Genomic DNA, 22,113 nt, shown 5'->3' with positions numbered 1-22,113 from the left:
GATTGTAACTCATCAACATAACGTACACACCTACTGTGTATTATATAATAAATACACGAAATTCAGTTGTATTTTCACAATTAATGTAACATCCTTGTATCCCCTTATTTCATAAGAAAGACTGGTGTAGTAACGTTCTACGGACATTAATGGATAAATGAAAAGAATAAAAGTAAAATAAAATATAATGTATAAAAACAATATCGGCTTTCAAACATGGTGCGAAAAATTAAGAAGCCGTGACACTAACCACCGAACCATCATTTCGTCTAAAATACCGCCTCGTTCAAAAAAGGTTCAAATGGCTCTAACACTATGGGACTTAATATCTGAGGTCAGCAGTCCCCTAGACTTAGAACTACTTAAACCTAACTAACCTTAGGACATCACACACTTCCATGCCCGAGGCAGGATTCGAACCTGCGACCGTAGCAGCAGCGCGGTTCCGGACTGAAGCGCCTAGAACCGCTCTGTCACACCGGCCGGCTATCGCGTCGTAAAACACACATAAAGTACATCGAAAATACCTCTGAAACTTTACCGTTTCTGAAAAAACGACGGTCAGAGTATCTACCGACAAGCCGAAACACGCTTTCGCTTATTTTGACTCCTTTTCCATTGAGCGAAGTTCCTGGGAAATGGGTTGATGGTACTTGCCGTGTTCTTCTCGTGAGTGTAATATGAAAGTATACAACTGAAAGACACGTTAAGTAATTCTAGGAGGGTTTTCCACTCTACAGCGGAAGTGTGCGCTATTTTTAAACATGCTGGTGGGTTAAGACTTGTGTGCTGCAGCGCTAATGTGTATTTGTTGCAGGTAGAAGATGAGGTGGGCGAAGCCCGCAAAGGCACTGCTGTCGGCGGCTGCCGTACTCTTTGCGCTGTCGTCGGCAGCTGCGAATCCGCAGACTGGCTCCAGTGCGAGCGCGACTGACGACGGCGACCAAGAGGTTGCTGCAGCTGCGCATGCGCCTACGGCAGCGCCTCTGGTGGCGGAGGGCGCGGCGCACCAGGGCTACCGCATGCCCGGCCTCTTCGGCTTCAACGGCGGGCGGCCCTTCTTCGCGGAGCGCGACCCGCTCACCGGCTCCCTCGACTTCTGCACGCGCGCCGTCACCGCCACCGGCGCCGGTGCTGCCTCTCACGGGGACGGCGACTACTTCTACGAAGACGAGGAGGTAGACATGGCAAACATTACCTCATAACAGAAGACCAAAGTAGTTGTGGTCTTCAGTCCGAACACTGGTTTCATGCAGCTCTCCAAGCTACTCTATCCCGTGCAAGCCACTTCATTTCTATGTAACTACTGCAACCTACACCCAGCTGAACTCTCATACTGTACTCAACCCTTGGTGTCCCTTTACAATTTGTAACACCTACACTTCCCTCCACTACGAAACTGACAATTCCTTGAAGCCTCAGGATGTGTCTTATCGACCGATCCCTTCAAGCTGTGGCACAAAATTGTTTCTTGTTTTTTTTTTCACTTCAATTCAGTAAGTCTTAATGAGTTATTCGATCCACCCACCGAGCGAGGTGGTGCACTGGTTAGCAAACTGGACTATCATTCGGGAGGACGCCGGTTCATATTCTCATCCAGCAATCGAGATTTAGGTTTATCGTGATTTCCCTAAATCACTCTAGGCAAATTCCGGGATGGCGACCAGTTTCCTTCCCCACTCTTCCGTAACCCGAGCTAGTGCTCTGTATCTAATCACTTCATTGGCGACGGGACATTAAACCCTAATCTTCCTTTCTTTCTTCGAGTCATCCACCCAGTCTTCAGTATTCTTTCGCAGTTGTCATGAGAAATGAGCTCCGTACGCGAAAAAGTACTGCCTGTCTTTTTAAGAATTACGATCCAGTATTCCTTCGGACTTGCATGCTTGCATGTCCGATTTAACATTGCATTGTACTTGTTAAATAAGACAGGCATTGCTATTGTGCATTTATTCGCCAATACCATGTTCTCCACTCTCAATAAATATGCGGGAGTATACACAACATAGGAGTGCAGGTTGTGACACGTGGACGACAACGACATATGGAAGTTTGGGTCTGGTTGTAATTCGTGCACGGATAGCCGAAGCAGTTAAGGCAACCGCACACGTAACGCAGAAAATCCGGGTTCGAGTCCCAATCCGGCGCAAATTTCACTATCGCCATTCTAACATAGGTTGAAGGCGCTTTATATCCGCAACTGCGAATACTTGTCCTAAGATCCGTACACTCGCTTTAAACTCGGCAACGAGTGCTGTGACGTCATGTTCGAACTCGCCGTCTCCATGTGCCCGCAGACACGACCCGTGAGTCTCCGCTGCAGCAGAGTCTGTTGCCGGGCGCTACTGCAGTTGACTCGCTCAGAAAGGAGAGCGAGTACACGAGTTCACAAGTATAACCGCCTTGACTCGCAGCATTCCCGCTACGTACACAACCGTTCTGAATGAGATTTACGCCATTAAACTTTAAATTACTATTTATTTACTTCACATAATCATGATTTCGGCTTTTTAGCCATTCACAAGTGTAGACTGAAATGCAAAATGTCCGACCTGCCGAATATTACGAATGATAAGTTAGCAGAGAATATTATTCTGCTTATGTATACATTTGTATGGGTAAAATTTTTTCGAAGATTGCTGTAAATGTATTTTAAAACTTCATATCTATTCAGAAAATATCTAACAATTACGTTGACATATACTCAGTTTCGAGGCGTTACCGAGTCTGTATCGACTCAGGAGGACGTCATTATCAGGAGGAAGAAAACTGGCGTTCTACGGATCGGAGCGTGGAATGTCAGATCCCTTAATCGGGCAGGTGGATTAGAAAATTTAAAAAGGGAAATGGATAGGTTAAAGTTAGATATAGTGGGAATTAGCGAAGTTGGTTGGCAGGAGGAACAAGACCTTTGGTCAGGTGAATACAGGGTTATAAATACAAAATCAAATAGGGGTAATGCAGGAGTAGGTTTAATAATGAAGAAAGAAAATAGGAGTTCGAGTAAGCTACGACAAACAACATAGTGAACGCATTATTGTGGCCAAGATAGACACGAAGCCCACGCCTACAACAGTAGTACAAGTTTATATGCCAACTAGTTCTGCAGATGACGAAGAAATTGATGAAATGTATGATGAGATAAAAGAAATTATTCAGGTAGTGAAGGGAGACGAAAATTTAATAGTTATGGGTGATTGGAATTCGAGAGTAGGAAAAGGGAGAGAAGGAAACATAGTAGGTGAATATGGATTGGGGCTAAGAAATGAAAGAGGAAGCCGCCTGGTAGAATTTTGTGCAGAGCATAACTTAATCATAGCTAACACTTGGTTTAAGAATCATGAAAAAAGGCTGTATACGTGGAAGAACCCTGGATATACTAAAAGGTATCAGATAGATTATATAATGGTATGACAGAGATTTAGGAACCAGGTTTTAAATTGTAAGACATTTCCAGGGGCAAATGTGGACTCTGACCACAATCTATTGGTTATTAACTGTAGATTAAAACTGAAGAAACTGCAAAAAGGTGGGAATTTGAGGAGATGGGACCTAGATAAACTGAAGGAACCAGAGGTTTTAGAGTGTTTCAGGAAGAGCATAAAGGAACAATTGACAAATACAGTAGAAGAAGAATGGATAGCTTTGAGGGATGAAGTAGTGAAGGCAGCAGAGGGTCAAGTAGGTAAAAAGACGAGGGCTAGTAGAAATCCTTGGGTGACAGAAGAAATACTGAATTTAATTGATGAAAGGAGAAAATATAAAAATGCAGTAAATGAAGCAGGCAAAAAGGAATACAAACGTGTCAAAAATGAGATCGACAGGAAGTGCAAAATGGCTAAGCAGGCATGGCTAGAGGACAAATGTAAGGATGTAGAGGCTTACCTCACTAGGGGTAAGATAGATACTGTCTATAGGAAAATTAAAGAGACCTTTGGAGAAAAGAGAACCACTTGTATGAATATCAAGGGCTGAGATGGAAACCCAGTTCTAAGCAAAGAAGGGAAAGCAGAAAGGTGGAAGGAGTATATAGAGGGACTATACAAAGGCGATGTTCTTGAGGACAATATTATGGAAATGGAAGAGGATGCAGATGAAGATGAAATGGGAGATATGATACTGCGTGAAGAATTTGATAGAGCACTGAAAGACCTAAGTCGAAACAAGGGCCCGGGAGTAGACAACATTCCATTAGAACTACTGACAGCCTTGGGAGAGCCAGTCCTGACAAAACTCTACCATCTGGTGAGCAAAATGTATGAGACAGGCGAAATACCCTCAGACTTCAAGAAGAATATAATAATTCCAATCCCAAAGAAAGCAGGGGTTGACAGATGTGAAAATTACCGAACTGTCAGTGTAATAAGTCACGGCTGCAAAATACTAACGCGAATTCTTTACAGACGAATGGAAAAACTGGTAGAAGTCGACCTCGGGGAAGATCAGTTTGGATTCCGTAGAAATATGGGAACACATGAGGCAATACTGACCCTACGACTTATCTTAGAAGCTAGATTAAGAAAAGGCAAACCTACGTTTCTAGCATTTGTAGACTTGGAGAAAGCTTTTGACAATGTTGACTGGAATAATCTCTTTCAAATTCTGAAGGTGGCAGAGGTAAAATACAGGGAGCGAAAGGCTATTTACAATTTGTACAGAAACCAGATGGCAGTTATAAGAGTCGAGGGACATGAAAGGGAAGCAGTGGTTGGGAAGGGAGTGTGACAGGGTTGTAGCCTCTCCCCGATGTTATTCAATCTGTATATTGAGCAAGCAGTGAAGGAAACAAAAGAAAAATTTGGAGTAGGTATTAAAATCCATGGAGAAGAAATAAAAACTTTGAGGTTCGCCGATGACATTGTAATTCTGTAAGAGACAGCAAAGGACTTGGAAGAGCAGTTGAATGGAATGGACAGTGTCTTGAAAGGAGGATATAAGATGAACATCAACAAAAGCAAAACAAGGATAATGGAATGTAGTCGAATTAAGTCGGGTGATGCTGAGGGAATTAGATTAGGAAATGAGACACTTAAAGTAGTAAAGGAGTTTTGCTATTTGGGGAGCAAAATAACTGATGATGGTCGAAGTAGGGAGGATATAAAATGTAGACTGGCAATGGCAAGGAAAGCATTTCTGAAGAAGAGAAATTTGTTAACATCGAGTATACATTTAAATGTCAGGAAGTAAAGTATTTGTATGGAGTGTAGCCATGTATGGAAGTGAAACGTGGACGATAAATAGTTTGGGCAAGAAGAGAATAGAAGCCTTTGAAATGTGGTGCTACAGAAGAATGCTGAAGATTAGATGGGTAGATCACGTAACTAATGAGGAAGTATTGAATAGGATTGGGGAGAAGAGGAGTTTGTGGCACAACTTGACAAGAAGAAGGGATCGGTTTGTAGGACATGTTCTGAGGCATCAAGGGATCACCAATTTAGTACTGGAGGGCAGCGTGGACGGTAAAAATCGTAGAGGGAGACCAAGAGATGAATACACTAAACAGATTCAGAAGGATGTAGGCTGTAGTACGTATTGGGAGATGAAGAAGCTTGCACAGGATAGAGTAGCATGGAGAGCTGCATCAAACCAGTCTCAGGACTGAAGACCACAACAACATCGACAGTACTAGAAAACGTGACACAAGGATGAAGTGTAACCTCTAAATGGTGATACATTATTAAAATAAATTAGAGAAATTAATAATAACATACACAACTCGCTGTTAGCCCATAAACTCAAGTTACTATGAACAAATGAATACAGAAATAGCTGGATTTTTGTCGCAAGGGTATAACAGTGACGTTGCTCTGTGACCAGTTTCCGCTTGAAACAGCGCACATGTTTTCTCATGGTGGACATGGAATAAACACGAATAGAATCATTTTGTTTGTACTGGACGAAATTTGCATGTTTTTCATCAGAAGCGTGGACTACAGTTGAAACTTGTTCTAGATATCATTCCTCCTCTAATGGAACACATTTGCAATTGTGTACTTCGCATTAATTAATTTTCGTCTTACAGTCTCACAAATACAGATTCGTTAAAGCCCATCTGATTCCGACAACCGGTCATTTCGCCTTGTCAGCACTACTTCACAACAGCAAGACCGTGTACCCATCTTCCGTACTAACAATAAGTCACGCCTAGCCTTACACTCCTGCATGCTTCAACAAGAGGGAACGAGTCGACGAGTGTGAAGCGACCGAAGCGCCACAGTTCTAGACCCATCATACTTGCAGAAATATAGCGGCAACGAAGGAAGCGCGTTAGCAATGTTGTAACAGCGGCGCCTTGATTTGTGAAGTACGCAACCCGAACATTATACTCGTACTCGCTTCGTTTCTTATCTGTTATAACCACATGTTAGAAGCTTCTGTACTCTTCTTGTCTTAACTGTTCATCGTCTACAATTCACTTTCTAACAAGGTGACACCATGCAAATACCTCCAGAAAAGAATTCCTTACACAAAAAATTAAATTCGATGTTAACAGTTATATTGCTGCCCAAATAGCTACACTCATCGACTACTTCTAGTTTCTCATGTTGTTGTTGTTGTGGTCTTCAGTCCTGAGACTGGTTTGATGCAGCTCTCCATGCTACTCTATCCTGTGCAAGCTTCATCTCCCAGTATCTACTGCAACCTACATCCTTCTGAATCTGCTTAGTGTATTCATCTCTTGGTCTCCCTCTACGATTTTTACCCTCCACACTTCCCTCCAATGCTAAATTTGTGATCCCTTGATGCCTCAAAACATGTCCTACCAACCGATCCCTTCTTCTAGTTAAGTTGTGCCACAAACTTCTCTTCTCCGCAATCCTATTCAATACCTCCTCATTAGTTACGTGATCTACCCACCTTATCTTCAGCATTCTTCTGTAGCACCACATTTCGAAAGCTTCTATTCTCTTCTTGTCCAAACTATTTATCGTCCATGTTTCACTTCCATACATGGCTACACTCCATACAAATACTTTCAGAAACGACTTCCTGACACTTAAATCTATACTCGATGTTAACAAATTCCTCTTCTTGAGAAACGCTTTCCTTGCCATTGCCAGTCTACATTTTATATCCTCTCTACTTCGACCATCATCGGTTATTTTACTCCCTAAATAGCAAAACTCCTTTACTACTTTAAGTGTCTCATTTCCTAATCTAATTCCCTCAGCATCACCCGACTTAATTTGACTACATTCCATTATCCTCGTTTTGCTTTTGTTGATGTTCATCTTATATCCTCCATTCAAGACACTGTCCATTCCGTTCAACTGCTCTTCCAAGTCCTTTGCTGTCTCTCATATCCTGATCTAATTCCCGCAGCATCGCCTGATCTGATTCGACTGCATTTCACTACCATCCGTTTCCTTTAGTTTATGTTCATGTTACAACCTCTTTTCCGTACAATATTCATTTAATTCAAGTGCCGTCGCTTGTACATCGCCGTGCCTGACAGAATTTTAAAGTCGCCGGTAAAGCCTCACAGTTTTTATTTCTTCTCCCTGAAACTTAATTCCCTTTCCAAAATTCTTCTTGGTATCCTTACTTCTTGCACAGTGCACAGATTGAATAACTTTGCGAATTACTACAACCCTCTTTCGCTCCTTTCTCGAGTACTCCTCCCCTTTCAAGTACTCCTTTGACTCTATAACTGAAGTCTGATTTCTGCATTAGTCGTAGTAAACTTTTCCCTGTCTCTGATTTGTTCCCGCTACCTTCACAATTTCAAAGAGTTTGTCGCAGTCCACATCGTCAAAAGTTTTCTGTAATTCTACAAATGCAGTAAATGTAGATTTGCCTCACTACAAACTATCTTCCGTAATAGGGTAGGTTAAGTATTGTCTCACGTATTCCTACGTTTCACTGGAGCTCAAACTGACGTTCACTGAGATCGGCTTCTACCAGTTTTTTCCATTCTTCTGCAATCAATTCGCGCCAGCATTTCGCAATAATGGCTCATTACACTGATAGTTCTCTAATAGGCACATCTGTCAGCCCTATCTTTTTTTTTAAATTGGAATTATTACATTCTTCCTGAAGTCTGAGGGTATTTCTCATACATCTTACAAATTTGGCTCTTCCAAGTATCTCAGTAATTCCGAGGGAGTGTCTTCTGTTCCAGATGCGTTCTTTCAACTTCCGGCTTTCAGTGTTCTGTCAAATTCTTCTCACAGCATCGTATCCCCACCACATATTCACCTACTTGCTCTTCACTTTCTATAATACTGTCTTCAAGTTTGTTTCCATTATACAGACATATACACATGGTGTTGGGGGTATAGTAACAGATATTGTGATCATCGATACCTTAATATTACCCACTCCAGTGTGTTAGTTTTTACTCTGCATCGAGTAGTCTTCCTGCAAACACTTCACATTAAATTACTACCTGATGTTTTCTGCACGGCCGTAACTGCACCAGGAAGAGGACTACGCGTGTCAGTATAGACTACCCGTTTTGAGTCCACGTGTCAACACTTCAGTACCTGACCTGCTATCCAGGGAAAATAAAATAATGGCTGGCTTGTGTCACTAGTACTTGGAGGTACTAACCAATCTAAAAACATACCACTCATAATAGCTACAATTATTAATCTGCAAGTGAAGTAAGTATTGATGGAATTTTGTTCAGTACACTACCCTCAGTCGACAATAAAAATATCTGCGCTTATGCCACTAAAACTTTGTATATTCCTTCAACCTCTCAACGTTCTGATTTTTGCTCTTATGGCCTTGCATCTGAGCTCTTGATATTCATATATGTTGAAATTGTGTTAGCGATGGCAAACGACTTCGATGATCACTTGAACGAAATGGATAGTGTCTTGAAAAGAGATTATAAGATGAACGGAAATAAAAATAAAACAAGGTCGATAATGGAATGTGGTAGGATCAAATCAGGCGAAATTAGATTGCGAAATGAGATGCCAACAATAGTAGACGTGTTTCACTGCTCGGACAGCAAAATAAACGATAAGTGTCAAAACAGACAGGATCCAAAATACAGACTGGTAATGGTAAGAAAAGCATTCCTGGAAATAGAAATTTGTTAGCACTGCAACACCAAGAAAAATGCATTGCCTGACAAAAAAGTGGAACACCCAAAAGACACTGACAGGTGCCAAACCTTGCACACGCACTCGCCATCTGCGAGTATGTCAATGAGTAGAGTTGCAATTCTCTGTGATAACTAGAAGCCGGCCGATGTGGCCGAGCGGTTCTAGGCGCTTCAGTCTGGGACCGCGTGACCGCTACGGTCGCAGGTTCGAATCGTGCCTCGGGCATGGGTGTGTGTGATGTCCTTAGGTTAGTTAGGTTTAAGTAGTTCTAAGTTCTAGGGGACCGATGACCACAGATGTTAAGTCCCATAGTGCTCAGAGCCATTTGAACCATAACTAGAACGGCCACGACAGCGCATTACTGTTATTCGTGTTAAATGTTGTCTGGAGGAGGGGGGGGGTGCGGGGGCGTGTATAAGCGACGTTAACAATGTCAGATGTTGGGTGAACACTGTGAAGGACAAAGAGACGCTGTGTAGTCGTGTGAGATAGCATTGTCAGCACCTAACACAATTTGAAAGTGACTTCGTTGTGGGTCTCCATTTGACCGGCTGGTCGAAACATAAAGTACCCAGATTTATGGGGCATTTGGATGTGGCAGTAGTCCGGTGTTGTAGTATATGAGAATATGACAGCAGGCATACTCATCATCAAGGTTCTGGTATACCACATCTGACCACTATAAGGGAAGATCGCCATTTTGTGCATCAAGCACACCATGGGTGTTGTATTCTCTTTAGGCACTTTTATGTCATCTCGTTGTCTCTAGAACTGAACTATGGGAAACAGCTTTTATGTCATTTCGTTGTCTCTAGAACTGTACTATGGGAAACAAGGAGAGGATGTTGGTTGGTGGTCGGTGTGCTCGTTCTATAACACAACTGCATGCAGTTAATAACTGGGTTCTTTATCTTAAACAAAGAACTACTTAACTTAAGTTTCCATGTGCTGTGTTACACGCTCTCTTCTGTACAGTCCATGTAGCCTCAAGGCTGTTGAAGTAGAAGTCCGCTATGTTCACTATAAGGTTGCTATGTACTGAATGTTTCTGTGGTAGAGACTAAGTCTGCGGCTTCGCCTCGGTGACACGCTGGGACTCACGCGGTGTGTAGACTCGAACTAACTAGAACTATTTCATGGCCTACACTAGACGCAGACAGCTGGGGTGCACTCATTCCGTCCCAGGGGGTTCGGGGTGGCGACAGGAAGGGCATCCAGCCAGTCTCTGACGCTAACATCGCCAAATCCGTAGTAACGATGCCTACTCCGCATAGAAGTGGGACAAAAGCCCAAAGAACATGATGATGACATTCGAATCTAAGTCTTCTCCCATAGATTTTGCTTAATTACAAAGTATCACGGAAGCCATTCTTCAATGTCTTAACCTATGTCCCATCATCCTGAAAAGACGGAAAGAAAGAAGCAATATTGCGTAAAAATGGCTTCGCCACAGCCTAGGCAGCTGTGTACTGAAAGATTCTTACTCTCTGCAGAGGTGTACATTGTTTGGAAATTTCTTGCCGCCCTTTAAAACCGTGAGGTTTAACATAGTAAGACAAGTGTAACATTTAGAAACTGTATACAAGTCCTATGGCAGTGAAATTCACGGCACCAAAATTTTCCAGACTATATTCATCCAGTATTTGAGAACGACAGCACTTAGCCACTTCCAACAAAATTCACACAGTATATCAAACTTTTTCGATAGGTTCCTTTTCTCGCTGACCCTCCCCCCCCCCCCCCCTCCCGTCCCACAAAATGATGAAACGAAAAATGTTTATTGCCTACTACATTTTCGTTGTTCGTGCAGTAAAACTTCAGCATCAGGCATGACGTACTAATTTTCTATTTCTTTACTGCTAAATACACTACTGACCATTACAACTGCTACATCAAGAAGAAATGCAGATGATAAACGGGTATTCATTGGACAAATATATTATACTAGAACTGACATGTGATTACATTTTCACGCAATTTGGGTGCATAGATCCTGAGAAATCAGTACCCAGAACAACCACCTCTGACCGTAATAACGGCCTTGATACTCCTGGGCATTGAGTCAAACAGAGCTTGGATGGCGTGTACAGCTACAGCTGCCCATGCAGCTTCAACACGATACCACATTTCATCAAGAGTAGTGACTGGCGTATTGTGACGAGCCTGTTGCTCGGCCACCAATGACCAGAGGTTTTCAATCGGTGAGAGATCTGGACAATGTGATGGCCAGGGCAGCAGTCGAACATTTTCTGTATCCAGAAAGGCCCGTACAGGACCTGCAACAGGCGGTCGTGCATTATCCTGCTGAAATGTAGGGTCTCGCAGGGATCGTTGAACGGTAGAGCCACGGGTCGTAACACATCTGAAATGTAACGTCCACTGTTCAAAGTGCCGTCAATGAGAACAAGAGGTGACTGAGACGTGTAACCAATGGCACCCCATTCCCATCACGCCGGGTGATACGCCAGTATGGCGATGACGAATACACGCTTCCAATGTGCATTCACCGCGATGTCGCCAAACACGGATGCGACCATCATGCTGCTGCAAAAAAGAACCTGGATTCATACCAAAAAAATGACTTTTTGCCATTAGTGCAGCCAGGTTCGTCGTTGAGTACACCATCGCAGGTGCTCCTGTCTGTGATGCAGCGTCAATGGTAACCGCAGGCATGGTCTCCGAGCTGATAGTCCATGTTGCTGCAAACGTCGTCGAACTGTTCGTGCAGATGGTTGTTGTATTGCAAACGTCCCCATCTGTTGACTCAGGGATCGAGACGTGGCTGCACGATCCGTTACAGCCATGCGGATAAGATGCCTGTCATCCCGACTGCTAGTGATACGAGGCCGTTGGGATCCAGCACGGCGTTCCGTATTACCCTCCTGAACCCACCGATTCCATATTCTGCTAACAGTCATTGGATCTCGACCAACGCGAGCAGCAATGTCGCGATACGATAAACCGCAATCCCGATAGGCTACAATCCGACCTTTATTAAAGTCGGAAACGTGATGGTACGCATTTCTCCTCCTTACACGAGGCATCACAACAACGTTTCACGAGGCAACGCCGATCAACTGCTGTTTATATATGAGAAATCGGTTGGAAACTTTCGTCATGTCAGCACGTTGTAGGTGTCGCTACCGGTGCCAACCTTGTGTGAATGCTCTGAAAAGCTAATAATTTGTATGTCACAGCATCTTCTTCCTGTCAGTTAAATTTCGCGTCTGTAGCACGTCATCTTCGTGGTGTAGCAATTTTAATGGCCAGAAGTGTATTTGCAACTCACTTTGCTGACAGTGTCCAAATACACCACTAAACTTACCTACAAAATTATATCATTGTATGACACATAGTTCTTGAGACATGACGTCATGAACATTGAGATACGTGAGAAACTAGCCTTGTTTAAAATGGGAGGGCAAATTACACAGGCTATACTGATCCAATGTTTGACAATGAGAGCAGTTAGCAACTTCCAAGAAACTTTAAGCAATAATTTCATATAATTTCTGAACTTTTTCTCACTTACACGCTTAACATCAATTATTTAACGCATGAGGACATTTGAAAAGTAATCATACGTTTGAAGCTGTAGTATCTAAGGGCATTCAAAAGGTTTCCGCTTGAGGGCATTGCTTCAACGTATATGCAGCGTAGCGCGACTCCCACGCGGGTATAAAAGTACCGACATGTAGACAACGGATTAGTGTGGCATTCGTGTCTTTCCGAAGCGCGTGCGGTACATGCGGCAACGTGGTCTATGGCGCCGTTTTTATCAAATGCGTCCAAACAAATCCAACGTGGTGTTCTTCTTTACTTGGTTGCCGAAAGACAAACACCGGTAGACATCCACCAGAGAATGAAGAATGTGTATGGGGCAGCACGGCCGTCGAAAACCACCGTTGTTGACTAAAGCGCCAAGCTGCTTCATGGTAACGCACGTCGATATATCCCAAATTTCGTAGTGCAGAAGTTATGCCATCTCAAGTGGGAAACACTCGAGCTCCCTCCCTGTAGTCCTGACCTCCCCTCACGCGATTATCACGCCTTCGGTCTCTTAAAACACGCGTTGAAGAGTCGGCGATTCCTGTCGGATGAGGATGTGCAGCAGGGAGTTACGGATTTCTTCCACCTGGGATAACTGCCTCCTTGCTTACGGCGATTTTGCCTGATTGGCATACCGATGGCCCCTTATACCTTGCCGTTCGATCCCTTAAAGAATAATGGGTAGGGAGTTTACTGGTAACGAGATCTAACGGTCCAGCCTGGTCCAAAATGGATAGTTAGAGCGGAGACCGTATCTTGACCTGAAGATCATCTGACCTTCATCCTCTAGATGTTCATGTTTGTGATCACCTCAGGAGTGATGTGTATAGCACTCCTGTTGATAAAGATGAAGAAAGGGAGCAGAGAATTTTATAGTCTTGTCGAGATTTACGAGGTGATTCGGGAGTGTTTGAAAAAAGTCGTAACTCACGGCAGAGACAAATGAGGTATCGCAAAAAAGACGAAGGCGACACGTTGAACACCTCCATTAACAGGCGGGAGTGTGCAGTAATTCCTGATGTGTGACTTCCTGAAGTAGTACTGTATTTCCCGTTAACGTTGGCCTCGGATAAAATTTTGGGTCAATTAGAAAAGTTTATATTTAAAATACATATATAGTAACAAGGACAATATTTCACACCGAAGTCACTTGCGGTTCGTAACTACACATTCCAGTTATCTCGTAAACGGTTCATTTTCCGATACATGTTTACTGCAGCGTTCTTACTTCTGTTGCCTTATACTGTCAGCCTATTAACAGTCACTGAGAACCATAAAGGCCCAAAGCACAAAAACAAAATTTTGAGAAAAACAGTTGTATGTGAAAAACAGTTTTATAAAGAAATCACCAGTGTCATAGATCTGAACTGATTTTTAACCAAGGCTTAATGTCCAATATTTTTTATGAAACAATAATCTACCCATGTCATGTTATGAAATATTAATTAATATTTAAGATTATAACAGTTATTAGTGTTAATTCACAAAATTTCCTTTTACAGGCTAGTGATAGTTATAAAGTTCGTAATTCAATGTGAAACTAGAATCAGAACATAAAGAATAGATACGAAATATACCACACACACACACACGCACACACACACACACACACACACACACACAGTTATGACCTATACGGCAATTCATGATCCTCGTTTATGATCATTTTCATGAAGCACATTCTGTGTTTTGAAGTTCTGATAAAACTGCCGATACACCTCTGATTTTGAAATATGACTCCTACGTACATGACATAGACAATAAATTACTGCTCTATATAACAACAGAGTAGCGCAGAACAACGTAATTATGCTTTGTGCTATGGGTCCAAATGGAAATGAATATTTGAAAACACCGTGCGACAGCTTTTCGTGAATTTTCATACATACAGTGAGGAGCTACATATACAGATAAAGCTTGTTCGCCGTAAGATCAAGAGGATATCCGAAGCTTACATACGTGTTACAATCTCAAAATCGATGACTGTGTGTTTTAGGCTCTTTGGTTCTCAGCACCTCAATTGTAACACACCTTGTACACTTACGAAAGCTCGAGATGGTAACCAGAGAAGTCGCAACGCTGGAAAATTGTAACGAGATGCAGAAAGACTTGCAGAGCATCGATATTTGTCGCAGGGATTGGCGGTTGACTTTCAACATAAAAGAAAATTAACGCGTTGCGCATAATTGGGCAGAAAGACCCATTACGGAATGACTCACGATTGCCAAGTAAGCGCTGAAAACTGTCACATCCACGGAATATATCAGAGTGTATTCACAGCGATTGATTTAAAGTGTAACGAACACACGAACTAATATTATGAATGGCAGACTTTCATTGACAGAAGTCTTAGGCAGACATTTCTGTCCAGGAAGGAGGTAACATACGAAGCACTCGTTCGAACGTAGTTTAAATGCTACTCTTCAGTTCACGATCCGTAATAGAAATGATTGATAATAGAAATGTAGAAGGACCAAGTTTAGCTCGTTTCGTTACAGGTGCGTTCTGTACCCGCGAAAGCGTTAGGAGAGATACTCGTCTAACGCCAGTAGCACATGTTAAAAGTGAGCCGATTCGCTTCACGGTGTGATTTAATGTTAAAATTCGATGAGCGTAGTTTCCTGGAAAAGTGAACCCATAAAGTGCCTCCTCCTACGTATATCTAGCGAAAATGGCACGAAGGTAAAATTACAGGACTTCTGGCTCAAGCGGAGTCTTACCAACATTCCTTCTTCCCGTGGGACATTTGCTTCTGACCAGGGAGGAGAGAAAGTGGCAGGTAGTGCACAAACTACCCTTAGACACACACCATAAAGTGGCTTGCGGAGTATGGATGTAGATTTAAACTAAAGACTTCCTCGCAGATTAAAGCTGTATCCCAGACCAGAACTCAAATCTGGGACTTTTGCGGTTCGTGAAACTTGCTTGGGTAGCTCAGTCGATAGAGCACTTTCCCTTGGAAGGTGATGGTCCTAGGTTCTAGTCCTGGTCCGACACACAATTTTAATGTGAATATTCAATCTAGATGTAAATTATACATATGGATATTATTTCTACAAAATGTTGACGTTTCTGATACATCAATGTATCTTTTCCGTCTGTAGGCGGAGGACGACACCGAGGCGGACAGCTGGGATGGCGTGGACCGTCGAGACGGGCCAATCCGCGGCAGCAGCAGTGCCGCCCCGACGCACAACGAGGTGGCGGGCGTGCGCATCGTGCACGGCTACAGCAACCACAAGTACACCGAGGAGGACCTCAAGTACCCGCTCATCTCGAGCTCGTACGCCAACACCAAGGTGCAGGGCACGGGCGGCAGCCACCGCGTCGTCCGGCCGCAGCCCACCAGCTCCACCCCCGTGCCCTCCTACTACACAGTGAGGCCGCACCCCGCCACCTCCTCGACGACGACCACCAGGCGGCCGGCTCCCACCACCACTACCACTACTCCCATCAGCACCACCAGCACTACCACCACCACAACCACCACTACGACCAGAAAACCTCCGACAACTACGACAACAACCACCACCGAGCCACCATTCGATGAAAATTACGACTACGAATTCTATGATACGGCACCAGAGGGGCCCAGTCCGTCTGGCCACGCGAGACCGGTCGAGAATGGGGTACCCTCGTACGATATCAGCCACGGCTACATCTACCCCACTGACAATCGAGAAGTAAAGCCCGTCACAACTGCAACAACTAGTACCACATTCACAACCACCACCACTACTGCCACCGAGCCCTCGACGAAAGACACCCGCCGCCAAGACTCGCCCTCTTCGACTACCAGTACCACAGCCGCAACCACCACTCCGACTACCACCACAAGGAGACCGGCAGTGACTTATGTTACTTCAGATAATAAGGAGCCTACATCAGCGCCATTCATCGTCACTTCGATGCCACTCGATGCCCACACTCCTCTGAAACCTCAGGGACGACCTCCCTCTCTAACCAGCAATGTCATATTGACTCCCAACCAGCGTCCACAAGCGTCGTCATCACGCCCTCCTCTCGTTCCATCTGTCGAACTACAGACCGAATCCTCGTATCTGAATAATGCCGACAGACTGAGTCCGTACGGCGCCTATGCCGAGGAACCTTTCCGACCGATATTTGGGCCGGGTGAAGGTGTCGAGCAGACACGTCCTCCCAGTGGTACCCCTACCCCGAGGCCACAACCGCCGGCACCTGGAGTCCTGAGACCCGGCTATGCCCAGAATGCTACCGTGTTCTTCCCTTACGGTGCTAACAGGCCAGCTTCAACTCCCACTAACACTCACAGAGTGCCGGCAGATTCACTGACTGGTCATATCCGCCCCACTGCCAGCCCCGTAGTCGTACAGCCCAATCCGCTGGCGACACTGCTAGCTTCTTCTGGCGCTCTAGCTGTCCAGACACAGCCTGCCCCTCGGCCGAGTGCTCCTACTCCCCAGCCAGCACCACAAGATGGCAACAGGTGGACTGCAGCATCAGCCAAACCTACTACCACCAGTGGAGGTGTAGTCAAGTTTCCTGAAGACAAGCAACCTTCTCGCCCAGTTCCGGACACTTCTTCGACTCCAGCAGCTGGGAGCAAGGTCGACGGTAGTGGTAGCTTCATCAGCTCTGTGCAGAAAGTTCCACTGTCTGCACCACCCCCGGCTGGCATCCCGATCCGGCCACAGGTCCGTCCACCTTCTACAGAGCTGCAACCGCCAGCAGAAGCCTCTCGCCCACCGCCCTTCTCGTGGGACACCCGTCCTAAGCAACCTCCTCTGAGGTACCCTCTCCCTCCTCCACCACCTCCTCATCCCGCTTCACCCCAAAATAATCAGGTCGCACGTCCCAAGGTGGACACTGTCCCATCGCCGACATACGTAGTCGGTTCACCGGCAGCAGCTGGTGGCTACAATCGCGGCAAGCCTCCAGCAACCCAGCCTCACAATGGGCGACCTAGAGTACCGCCACCCCCGCCTCCGCCTCCATCGCCTCACTCGGCAGCGCCAGGAGCAGCTCTTCCCAACATCCTGCCACAGTTCCGGCCGACAGCGGGGCACGGTGACGGTCGCTTCCCATACCGTCAGCAGCCACTGGTGCAGCGTTTGCAGCCACCACCGATGCAACCGGCAGCACACTACCGCCGCCGCAGTGACCGCCCTGATGAAGAACCACTGCCACCCCCAGCGCCACTGGTGCATCGCCGCGCGGGACCCGACAACCGACGTATCACAACGCTGCAGATGATGCAGGGTGCAGGAGGTGGTTCCGGGCCTTCGTCGGCATTCCTGCCGCCTCCTGTAGCCGCCGCCGCCAGGAACGAATTTACCGTTTCCCCAGCCGCTTCTGAAAACAGGCCCGTGTTCGTTGTTTATCCAGTGAAACCTAGTGAAGAGCGAATCGCCGACACAGGTGTTGTCATTGGCTCACACGGTCCGCAACGACCACTGCCTCCAGCTGACCTGGAGGCAGAGCGTGAGGCAGCTGCCGCCTCCGAGGAGTTGCCTCTACTGCAGCCAGTCAGGGATCGTACAGACACACCACTGCTTAAGCCGCACCGTGCTGAAACTGTTGCTCCAGTTACAGCAGATGACTTCCCCTACCGCATGGAAAGACCGCATCTCGAAGAAGACAGACCTCTCGCCGAAGCACTCGATGCTGAGATACATGACGATCATTTTGGCGGCGGAACGAGTCGCGACAGAGACGACCACGACACTGAAGACAATGTAGTCATTCCTTACCTGCAAGACTACCAGCCTTTTGCCACCAAGAAGCCTCCTCATTCGCCATCCACTGTGGGGAATACCGACAGGTGGGCATCCGTCAGCAAGGATGAAAGTACTACAACGACAGCTACAGTCGCCACCTCGCAGAAAAAATATCCTTCGATGCAGGAGACGGTAGTGGAACCTAGTGCTGGTGGCTCCGAATTCACAGTGTCGGCAGTGATGCACACCCGGCCTCAACTCGGAGGAGTCAGTGGCAGCCACCGTTCCAATCACCGGGAGCGTCCAGAGGACCTCCCATCGTCATCTACTCCTCCGTCTCTCAATTTCCAGGCTCCATTCCAGGCGAGCGCCAACGTGGATGCGGCTCCCTCCAACCAGGGCTGGAGTGTGGTACCTGACACTCGCTTTCCACCAGCTGCCGAAGACAGGGAGGACTCTCCAGTACCCACGCCAGCGAACTCCAAAGATGACATTTCTGAAGCCACCCCGCCCAAATTCGACTTTGAAAACTTCAAACCTCAGTTGTTTGGAGGTTTCAAGCCCATCTATAACGTCCCCATCACCAACGGCACTGCGTCATCTGGGCAACAACTACTGGCGACGGAGAGAGAAGAGAGGCAGCTCTGAAAGCGGCTTCTTCTTTGGTGGTTCATGTGAGCCGTAAGTTTCATCTCTCCCGCATCATCAAAGGACTCTGCCGATTCCTCCGTCATGCCTATGGACGAACAGTGCTCGAATACTTCCCACGTAACGATGTTCTACGGTCTGCAGATGGACAATCTCGCGGCATAGTAAAAGATGCCACGACAAACGAGACGAATGTCGAAACGTAAGAAGTATTGGTGGAAAAGTGCATACCGACATTTACGAGTGTGTTAAAAACGCGCCGCTGATGCTACTGGTCCGAACATTATTTGTGGTCTGATTACGTTTTACGAAAAGGAATCAGCAGAAAATATTGTCTTGATTTCGTTACGTTTGTAACGTCCTTCTCAATGGGTAACCTACTTTTATTAGGTAATTTTCTACGTTGGTTACTTCTTTTGGTACGATATTGGGTGAAGCTGAGTGCCTTTACAAGCACCAGATCGACTTCTGTTCCTATTGCTAAGGGTCTTCTAGGTTCTGTCTCATTGTTGTAACAAACAATAAAAAAGGTTCGTTTTCAAGTTGCGCTCTGCATTCCCTTAAAGCAGTAGGCCTATGCATACTCGGTGTAAAATCCTTTCTCTTTCTATATGGGAGATCCCTGTTCTGCAGTTGTTGCTACATAGTATACAGTTCCTTACAGTCTAGCGGGCGCCGTTGTTATAATCTGGAAACTAGAAACCAGAAACACAGCTGAGTATAGAAGGTTTAAAAATCTGCTGTTAACTCAGTCTTTTAAATAAATCAACAGGAAACTATCAAACAAGAAGTGATCTTTCGGATTTTTTCTGCAATTTTTGCACATAACCTTATTTTACACGCAATTCCTGTGTTATCTCTTAAAAAGCCTAGCAACTACTGTCCCTTACATAGTTACGTTAATATAGCTCTGGAAAAGTGCTCGGTTCTGAAACAGCGTTACAATACCAGAATCATAGCGTTGTCTTTAGTTACTATCAAGCAGTAGAGACATAAATATACTACTCAAACTGTATCTTGAGTACATACTCAGTCAGGGACAGGGAAACGCTCAAATGTCAACATTTGCTGTCAGTGTTTCTTCCTCAAAGATAGTTGCAATCGAGGGTGAGGCGCTGGTGAACGTTATGGGAGAACCAGCGCCCCTTACATTGCCTTCATGTTCCTTATTACTCTCAGATTCACTAACTGTAAATGCATCAAAATTATTTAGAAAATGGTACGACATACATGTGAAAACGTTACTCGTTTAACAACCACACAGTTGGGTACTGTTACAAGATGGAACTTAAGCTACTTTTCTAGATATGGAACAGTAAGTGCAAGTCAGGCGAGAAACAGAACTTTGTATTTTGTTTTCAAAATTTCGCCTTAATTTATTATTTATTTATTTAGTTAATTTATCATTTTTAATTTATTGCCAGTATATAGCGATTGTCATTTTTCATTTTCATACGTGTTGTTCATAAGGAAAGTCTTCATTGTTCACCAGGTAAATAACTGTAACACTGTTCCTGGAAATGTGTGTTTTACGTGATTGTAGACAGTTTTATGTAAGTGTTGACTAACCTCTACCCAGGGTTTCACGAAATAGTTATTCAGATCTGATGGTACCTGAGCATATTCATCGAAGCTGTCACTTCTGAAAGAAAAGAATGAGGTAATATACTGCTTTTTGGGAGCAGTCAGTTGTTAATTAGCCATATATATCACATAAGATGAGAAACAACTATTTATAAAATTTATGTCTGTCTAAGAGCATTGCGACATAAACAGTGATATTATTTATGTACAGTTAACATTTAATCAATATTTAAAACCAATATAATCAGCTGTGGCAGAGATTTATATGTTAAGCTTTCGAATAAAATGTCATCTGTATTTATATGAACATCTCTTTGGTTGTACAATCAGTTGCTTCTTTTATGCAATAGTATATCTAGTAACTTTTTATTCAGTATTTTTCACTTTGCACACTACATACATTAAACAGTGTTTATAGCACCTGTGATGTTCTGCTTGACGTGGCCAGTAAATGAGGCCTTTTATTTGTTACTGTTGTGTAGTCAGTATGTTGTTTGTTTCGTGTCAGTGTAGGAGTTGCATCCACCTCATGTCATGACTACCTAGTCATAAACTTTGTAATTAAAAGAGAGGACACAATAAATATCTTGTTTTGTAATATTTGTCAGTCAAATTTCCAGTTAGCCTTTACCTTTTTGTGGTGACAACTTTATGTATGAAAAAACTTTGAATCTACACTATGTGAATATCAAGATAAAGCGCATACACTTTAAGGAAAAAAATCTAGGCATCACGAAGGAATTATCCGACCGGGACAGCTATCGGTAGACGTGATTTACATGTACAGGCAAACAAATAAGTGCAATTTCAGTAAAAATGAAATTTATTCAAGAGAAAAAGCTTCACAAATTGAGCAAGTCAATAACGCGTTAGTCCACCTCCACCTCTGGTCCTTACACAAGCAGTTATTCGGCTTGGCATTGACTGATAGAATTGCTGGTTGTCCTCATGAGGGATATCGGGCAAAATTATTTCAAAATGGCGTGTTGGATAGTCAAAAGCCCGAGTCAGTTGGAGAGCCATGCCCATAATGCTCCAAACGTTCTTAATTGGGTAGAGACCCGGCGATGTCGCTGTCCAAGACAGGGTTTGGTAAGCACGAAGACAAGCAGTAAAACTCATTAGGTGTGTGGGCAGGCATTATCTTGCTGAAATGTTAGACCAAGGTAGCTTGCCGTGAAGAGCAACAAAACGTGCGTAGAATATCGTAGACATACCATTGTGATGTAAGGACGCCGCGTATGATAACCAAAGGGTTCCTGCTATCAGAAGAAATAGCACCACTGACCATCACTCCTGCTTGTCGGGCTATAGGGCGGGCAACCGTCAGGTTGATATCCCATCGCTGTCCAGAGCGTCTTGGACAAGTCTTCACTGGTCATCGGGACTCATTTCGAAGCGGGACTCTTTACTGGAGACAATTCTACTCCAGTCAATGAGATTGCAGGCCGAACGTGCCCGACACCACTGCAAGTGGGTTTGCTACTGTTCAGAGGTCAATGGCAGTCGGCACAAGCGGCGCCACGGGCTAAGTCCCCTTTCTGTAGGCCGCCTATTGATGGTACTTGTCGTCA

At 44.7% G+C, this 22,113-nt stretch overlaps 1 protein-coding gene across 1 annotated transcript; it reads left to right on the top strand.

Moving 5' to 3' along the window:
* The first annotated feature begins 824 nt into the window (after positions 1–824).
* LOC126190220 (proteoglycan 4-like) lies at positions 825–21,105 on the top strand. Its single transcript, XM_049931007.1, has 2 exons — positions 825–1,178; positions 15,713–21,105. Exons 1-2 carry the CDS (start codon positions 825–827, stop codon positions 18,953–18,955), a joined length of 3,597 nt encoding a protein of 1,198 aa, XP_049786964.1. The 3' UTR covers positions 18,956–21,105.
* The last annotated feature ends 1,008 nt before the right edge of the window (positions 21,106–22,113 follow it).

The sequence above is a fragment of the Schistocerca cancellata genome, chromosome 1 (genome assembly GCF_023864275.1).
Source record: "Schistocerca cancellata isolate TAMUIC-IGC-003103 chromosome 1, iqSchCanc2.1, whole genome shotgun sequence".
NCBI lineage: Eukaryota > Metazoa > Arthropoda > Insecta > Orthoptera > Acrididae > Schistocerca > Schistocerca cancellata.
The sequence above is the reverse complement of the archived record's forward strand: the minus strand, read 5'-3'. Positions and strand labels throughout refer to the sequence as shown.

Excerpts from the sequence above, each read along its gene's own strand:
- LOC126190220 (XM_049931007.1), top strand. The coding sequence starts at position 825 with ATGAGGTGGGCGAAGCCCGCAAAGGCACTGCTGTCGGCGGCTGCCGTA. Across the intron at positions 1,179-15,712 it reads ACTTCTACGAAGACGAGGAG|GCGGAGGACGACACCGAGGC; the intron begins GTAGACATGGCA and ends TTCCGTCTGTAG.